The 7,671-nt window shown below is 47.8% G+C and overlaps 1 protein-coding gene across 1 annotated transcript; it reads right to left on the bottom strand.

The window, feature by feature from the left end:
* Positions 1 to 3,198: 3,198 nt before the first annotated feature.
* LOC8036614 (mitochondrial sodium/calcium exchanger protein) lies at positions 3,199 to 6,280 on the bottom strand. The gene has a single exon (XM_002402986.5). It carries the CDS (start codon positions 6,116 to 6,118, stop codon positions 4,214 to 4,216), a length of 1,905 nt encoding a protein of 634 aa, XP_002403030.4. The 5' UTR covers positions 6,119 to 6,280; the 3' UTR covers positions 3,199 to 4,213.
* Positions 6,281 to 7,671: the final 1,391 nt, after the last annotated feature.

Raw genomic sequence — 7,671 nt, 5'->3', positions numbered from 1 at the left:
CTGCCCATTGAAAAATCTAAGAAAAGCATCTCCTTCCACGGTTATGGTCAGGTTCTTGGCGTGACGATTGTCCTTTCGTTGTTCCTGGTTTGATAAAGCTTTGATCTCTTTAGCTGCTTGGCCATGATAAGTATTGGCTGCAGGGCTCCTTCATTTCTGGCTACAAGTGCAGACAATCACAACAGACCCGTTGGATTTGCGTCGAGTGTTTATAATTCACTGTTAGCAAATAGGACAAAACTAAAAAAAAAAGGAGGCACTCATGACGTGAAAAGCGCTACAAACATTTGTCAACAGTAACTTTCGTCTCGATAGGAAACATTTTTTGAGCGTTTTGTTGGCACGAAGACGTTATATTCGCATTTTATTCCAGTTAAATAAAAATTATAATAGAGCACGAACCCCAAATTTATAGCATATTACGCTCTAAGTGGTATACTCTCGCGTCCCAACGCAGAAAAAACAACCAAAATACTCGCTTCGAGAACCAGGATATGGGTCGTATAGAATGCGCTTGACTGCAGCGCAAGAAGAAGTAGAAACGAAATTATACGATCACCGTGTGGTTTCAGCTAGAGCCACCCAATAACGCTTAGAGTATCGACACTTCATTCCCCGACTTTCCTGTGGGTGCGGCCATTTTGGTGCTTAGAGCAGAGAGGATGCAATGTGGTGATCTTTACGACTCGAAAATGTGACTTCGCTAATTTTAAATAACTTGTCAGGAAGCTAAGGTAATATCGTTTTTCTTTGTCGCGGACCGTTTTAACACTTTTATAGAAGAAAAAAACCTTTTTTCGCGATTCAAAATGAAGCTTCAGATAACTGGAAACCATGATTCTAAGCACCTAGGTCGCTCAAGGGTCGCTACTCTCAAGTAGGGCTCGTTTTAGTGGCTCCATAGTTTCGAGCAAACACGTTGGCAACGCCTTACAAGTGACACACTTACTCGTAAATATTTCTTTCTTTCTATAGTGGAATCACAAAAAAGGCGAGCGAGAGTGTACAGCGATATGAATACGACAAAAACAAAAATTCTCCTTAAGCCGCAGTCAAACTGCTCGTACGCATCGCACAAAAGACACACGGTGTCCGCGCTGCAGGCACGATGACAAAAGAAACCCATCAAGTCATGTTCGAAGCATGTTTTCTTCATGAACAAGTCTGCAGACGGCTTTTGCACGAACCGTTTTTGCACATGCGATATGGTACGACGGGTCCTCCAGATACGCACTGCGCGTGAGCTACCGCACAAGACTCGCGCTTGCGCGGTGCGTACCGGAGGGCCTATCGTCAATTTCAAAGTCAATTATTGGAGCAGCAAAAAAGAACTTTTAAAGCGTATAGGCGCGCACTTCATTTCCGTTCCTTCCTCCGCGTGTATATTATGTTAAGATTCGTACGCTAGCCTGTCCATCACGAGGACACTGTCTTTACTTTGCCTTCCGATTTCTGTGCAAGTTTTTGTTGTTAGCACCCAATGCATGGCAGGTTGAATTCCCCTCGAGCAGAGAACTAAATTTTTGGCTGCGAATAGAAAAAACCGGGGACGGCGTCGAGATGTTGACCGATGGCTGACCATATGAACTGATGTGAATGATTGTTTTAAGTATGGAATCAAAGGTAAACCAAATATTAGATTCCAGGGAGATAATGAACTTGGATCAGAAAAATATTAAGCACCTAAATTAGTGTTTCATTGAAGTTCCAAAGGTGGTAATACAACTGCAATTTTTAATTAAGATAAAAACCAAGCTTTTTTTTTTTATTGAGTATGAACATCAATGACATTTTATATGTAGAAGTTTATGATAAAAAATTGGCATATGGCCGATAAATATGCCTCCTTAAATTATAGCCGAACTCATTAAAGCTGTTCGAAAGTTTTCACCCACTGCCCCAACTAGTTTAGTTCTATACTCTACTGATTGTGTCACCATGCGGATGGAACCTATATAAAGTGATAACTACACAAGGAAGTTGACGCACAAAGAAAACGTTGAAAATAGTCTACATAAATCTTGTCAGAATACCTAAGAATCCTTGCTAAATCTAAAAATTCAACACAAAATCGTTACAATATCGCTGCCTATCATATATACTAGTCGCTGTTTTATTCGGCATTCTTTTTTTTAATGAAAGGTAGAGCTATTACATCCACACTCACTGGCGTCATCTCTTTTTTTTTTTAAAATATATATATATATATATATATATATTTGACGCATAAGTGTGCAACATCGAAAAATCGCGATGCATACTTTGCAGTTCTCGCTTCACTGCTGTGCTCAATAATCACGATGAGAAGTTAACTAAACGAAACTAATAACCCGCCAGAAGTTGTGTGAAAGTTTTCTTTTTATGTGCTTGTTAACTGAGAGTATTATTCATGATTTACTGATTTTATAGTTGGAGATCATATATCATTCATACTGTACATTACTTGCAACTCATAAAAAAATAAGTACTGTCAGTACGCTTGACACAGATATCAAATCGAGAAGTAAGTTATTTGAGGCGATAATAAAATGTTATTAAAATTCGCACAAGCCTACTGTAACGATCCAGCCGTGTAGCGGTGCCTGGGCTATTATATTTTGAGTACGGGTAATAATAAAGTGAAACTACGCTTTGGCGCAGTGTTTGACACAAATTATATTTTGGTGAAATGTAGTAAGATGTAGCAGGATAAGCACCTTGGCGCAGTTTGGCACAAATGGTGCAGCAGCTGTATAAAAGTGATGCTCATAAACGGCCGGTGATAAAACATTATTTTTGGCGTCTATTTTATTTTCCTCCGAAATCAATAAGAAATTAATCGGCGTACATTAACCAGTAGTGATAGATAAATACCGAAAATCATAAATTCTGATTTTAGGGTATCTACACTCCAAAGCAGTCAGGAATGACACAACTCGAATGGTAGCGATGCCACCACTTGCGTCTTATAGTTATCAGTTTTTACTTAGTTTTTCACGTCCCTCTTGCACATTGATAAATAGCTCAATCAAGTAAATATTAAGATGAAAGAAGCGTTGTATATCGACCGCTTCATTGGGAACTTCCCTAGCTATACATGTACAATAAGAGTAGCGGCCCCTTGTTACAGGCTACTTAACCGCAAGTGTGAGTATATTAGCGCTCTCCTAATGAAAGCTACCATCTCAGAACACCCTGGTACCATGCCACTGTTACTTAGACTATTCGCTTCCATATGTAATTTATTTGATGAATGAATATCACAAGAATCCGTCGAACCACAGTGAAAAACTGTACAATGGAACTTTGTCTTTTGTTAAACACAACAATGGCTGCGACACGATGTGTAAAACGGGAGCATTGTGTTGAAACAAGACGAACAAGTACATACCAATATGTAATCGTCTGCATCGACGAGGATGCACAGCACTGGCTGTTAACTTTGAACTGACGTTCACTTTCCATTCAGGTCACACGAATGGCAAGAACTCACAGAGTCCACAAGAAACCAAGCAACCAAGCATACATGCTTGTCATTGGTGCACTGAAGTTTGGTACGTGCACACAACCCAGTGTTCAGGGCAGCTTTTTCGGTCCGCCTCCTTGTCGCTTTGAAATCTTGTGCACGTGTCCTTCTCTATGCAGGGACCCTACACTTTGGTGATGCTTGGCACTTACATTGTTCTCTATCAGTCCACTATTCTTTTTTGTTTTTGAAGAAAACTGCCTGCCACTTGTCGCAGATGCATGTTCTGCCGATGTTTCTTGAGACCCTACGAAGTTTGTCGTAGTTTCTAGGCTGTTTATTTATGTTTGTAAAACTAAGAAAACAGGCGTTGTTCATATGACATACGCGATATATTTTTTCCCGCGATGGCATCACTTGCGTGTTGTCAAGAGAATACCCAGGGCAATGTAGCCCTTAGCTTAAAATATTACTTCAGTACTTCTGGAGCTTATCACCTTTCGAAGCTGATAACCTTCAGTTAAGCGGCCAAAAGGAAAACTGGATAATACGGTATCACATAGCTTCGCGTTTCTGAAAGACGTGACAATATCAACGAACTCACATCATTCCAAAACAGGACGACTCTCATAGTAGCATTAACATTTCTTAGCATGTACATAGATGTCAAGCATCAGTCACCTCTTACTCATAAAATCCACAGTCCTCACAAGCAGTCCTGACATCTCAATGAAATTTCTATGGTAGTGTACAAATCAGTACAGGCCACTACGGAACCGGGGCAGGCAGTATCACGTTCGGAAACTTAAACTCAACGAATAAGGCGATACTCAAGAAGGTAGCATAGAGTAACAGCAAAGCGCCGCCGTGCCACTTGCTGGATTGAAATCGCGAGGCGACCGAAGACACCAACGACAGCGACAGGCTGGCGGCCAATCCGGCATACAGAGCGGTCAACACCGGCGTCAGGCGGAAGGGCAGCGGCTTTGCACCTGCCGCCAGCTGCAGAGTGTACGGGATGCCCAGCCCTAGCAGCAAGTTGAGCAGCGGTCCACCGAAACACGCCGCGATGGCCATTGTGGGGTATCCCTGGCGGGCCACCGCGACGTTGGTGACCAGGTCGCCGAGACTGTTACCCCAGGCGAGCACCGTAAGTCCAAGGACCGCGTCGCTGATGTCCGCCAATATACCGACGGCCCTGAGAAGGCCGAGAAGCTCTCGCGCCGTCGCGTAAATCCACAGCACCGCAAGAGCGAAACCAGCGTAACCGAAGAGGAAATGGTACTTGGGCTCGCGCTCGAAGCTCGACGCCATCCAGACGACTAGGGCTAGCGTCGCACCGATCGCCAGAGCCAAACCCCAGGCGGGTAGTTTGTCCGCGATGAGTACTTGGCTCTGACCGAAGATTAGAGTGAGCAGTAATGGCGCCAACAGGCAGTGGGATGTGTTCAGGGGGCGACACCAGTTGTTCTTAGGGTTCTCATAGTCTACCACCGGCACCGTCACCACCAGAACGAAGCGAAGTGGGAATGTGACTACGTCGTACACTTTTCCGAAAGCACTACGTTCGCTCCAGTCGGCGGGATCCCATGACACTAGCTGCGTCAGAAGCTCGGCCCACGGTCCCGTCGGTTGGGTCTCGGGCTCGTCCTGGCTCGTTGGCACCGCAGCTAAGAGCGGGGTAGTCTCGGAGACAATGTGTTCCTCGGGCGCCTCGGGCAAAGAGCTTCGAGAGACGCGTCGCTCAACGGGTCCCTCGTGGGACACTTGCAGGATGGAGGCTATGACATGTTCTTTGTGCCGATGCGCTGAGCTTCTCCGGCGTCGCCTGACCTGCGGAGCTTCGACTCCGTCTTCGCCGAAGACATCGCTCGCCATACTTCCCATCGAAGGGCTCCTCTCACCGGGCCACGTCGGCGAAGGCGGAGGTCGCAGAAGCCCATCCGCCGACTTGGCCGGAGGCAGATCGGAGGCCAGCGTCAGGAGTCTACTCACTGGCTCCGTCCGCTCTTCCTGCACCGGCTCTTCCTGCACCGGCTCCTCCACCGCGAACACTTGCACTTGTGGGCGCGTCTTCCAGAAATGAACGGCGACCACGATCAATATGTAGATGACGTACAGGGACAAGAATCCCACGGCGTGGCCCAAGGTCATGCTTCCCACGTACAAGAGGTCGAAGGCCCAGAACGAGGCTGCCAGGTAGAAGATCACGTCACGTAAGAAAGGGCCGGCGTCGAAGGGAAAGCGGCACAGAAGGAGCACGAGTCCAGCAACCACGCTGCTTACGAAGGTGCCAGCGCCCAGGAGCTCACCAAGCACCAGGGACGGACGTTCCTGCTGCACTCCGGCCAACGACGAGATGATGTCCGGCGCGCCGTTGCCGAACGCCAGGAGCGTCACTCCGGCCATGCTGTCCGAGAGCCGCAGCGTCCGCGACATCACCACGAGCGCGGGACAGAGGAAGTCGTCGGCGGTGATGCCGAGCACCAGAAAGAGGAGCACCACCCAGAAGACGGCGGCGACGAGGGGGAGCGCCGGCGCGCCGGGCCAGCAGTACGAGTACGTGGTGTACGCCAGCCACGCCTCGTCCACATGGCAGTCGACGGTACGCTTCACGAAGGCGCATTGCTCGGCGGTGTCGTTGAGCGAGTGCACGAACTCGCAGTCATCCATAGTTCGCGTCGAAGCGGGCAGAGCACCGCATCTCGGGGGCGTCTGCCGTCGACGTTGTTGTCGGTCGCTGCGCAGATACGAGTCTGATTGCCGCCGTTGTGCCGCCGCACTTCGGCGAAGCGAACGAGGCGACGAGGCGGCGAGAAGAATCTACGGAACCTACCGACCGACGACGCTTTGTCCGGAAGGCGAGGGTATGCGTTTCCGGGGCGTTGCACGACCTCCGGCAATGCTTTCGCGGCGGGGAAGGCCAGCTGTTATTTCTCGTCTGCCTCGCGGGTGCTCCCGGCGAGAACGTCGTGGGCACGTCCTAGAATAGCGGCGGATATGCCCCGTGAATGTGGCTAAATGACCAGCTTTAATCTGCGGCAGTAGCCCTAAATGCGTACCAAGTGTTGCACGTTTATCTCGCATACTGAAGAGGTCTATCATCTTCGACAACTTAGCCCAGCCGTTTGACGCAATGCCTGTATACTCGGCGTAAGTTGCGCGTGAACGTCACTATAGTCGTATAAGGTTAGCGCAACTTGCGCTTGAACGTCTGCTGCGATGTACAGTGTGTCCCTCCCCCCCCCCCCAAAAAAAAAAAAAATCTTTTTTTTTTACCGCAGAAATAAATTACTTATCGCCGAACGCTCATTTTCTGCCCAAACGTAACGCTAGCCATCAGAACGAGATGCCAATGTGCATAATTAACCATTATCTCTATCAAAAGGCACGAATGATTTTCTTAAAGAAAAGTTTAATTTGGAAAATGGGACCCATTTCGCCCGTTTCCGGTAACTGGCACCATTCAGGTACATATATTTCGAGAACTCCGTCGGCCGCCGGTTTCCCATTGAAAGTTTCAGAAAATCACTCAGAACTATTGATTAAGATAAGTGTTAGTTCTGAAACTTCGGCATTTGGTTTGAACCGTTAGCGCTACATTTAGACGCGGAAAATTAGTGTGCGGCAATAAACAAACAAAGCAATTTTTTTTTTATTGCGGGAGAGGGGGGGGGGGGGGGGGGCGCACCCTGTAGCAGCGCCATACGAGTAACCGAAGAAGTCACTCTCTATAGGGAGTATTCACTGGACGCCATATTTGTCGGTATCGTTAGAGCGCATGCTCTGAACGAGCTCACATCAATAAGGAGTATTTACTAGGCGCCATATCTGTGGGTGCTGTCTAGAGCGCATGCTCAGAACGAGCCCACATTAATAGGCTGCTAAGACCGGCAATCACATGCCGGTCTTAGCAGGGTGCGGAATGTGCATTCCGCAGGGTGCCGAATGCACGTTACAAAAGAACTGTGGAAGCTCGCCAGCAGAAAGCGCTCAGCAGTCGCGCACACAGCTATGGCCGCCAGTGAATACTCCCTATACACCGTTTCACCTTATGTTTTTACCGCAGGGAAGGCTAGAAGCCCGAGCTCATAGCGTTGGCAGCTGCACTTAATGCGCGAGAGCCTGTGCCGCCGAGATGTGCCCTAGAGCAAGGAGCTCGCGCTTGTAGCCTTTCTTGCGGTACATCACAAGGTGGAATACAGTATAGCTAGGGTGTGTATTTT

This window comes from Ixodes scapularis, unplaced genomic scaffold, assembly GCF_016920785.2.
Source record: "Ixodes scapularis isolate PalLabHiFi unplaced genomic scaffold, ASM1692078v2 PGA_scaffold5__190_contigs__length_132052651, whole genome shotgun sequence".
NCBI classification, from domain to species: domain Eukaryota; kingdom Metazoa; phylum Arthropoda; class Arachnida; order Ixodida; family Ixodidae; genus Ixodes; species Ixodes scapularis.
The sequence above is the reverse complement of the archived record's forward strand: the minus strand, read 5'-3'. Positions and strand labels throughout refer to the sequence as shown.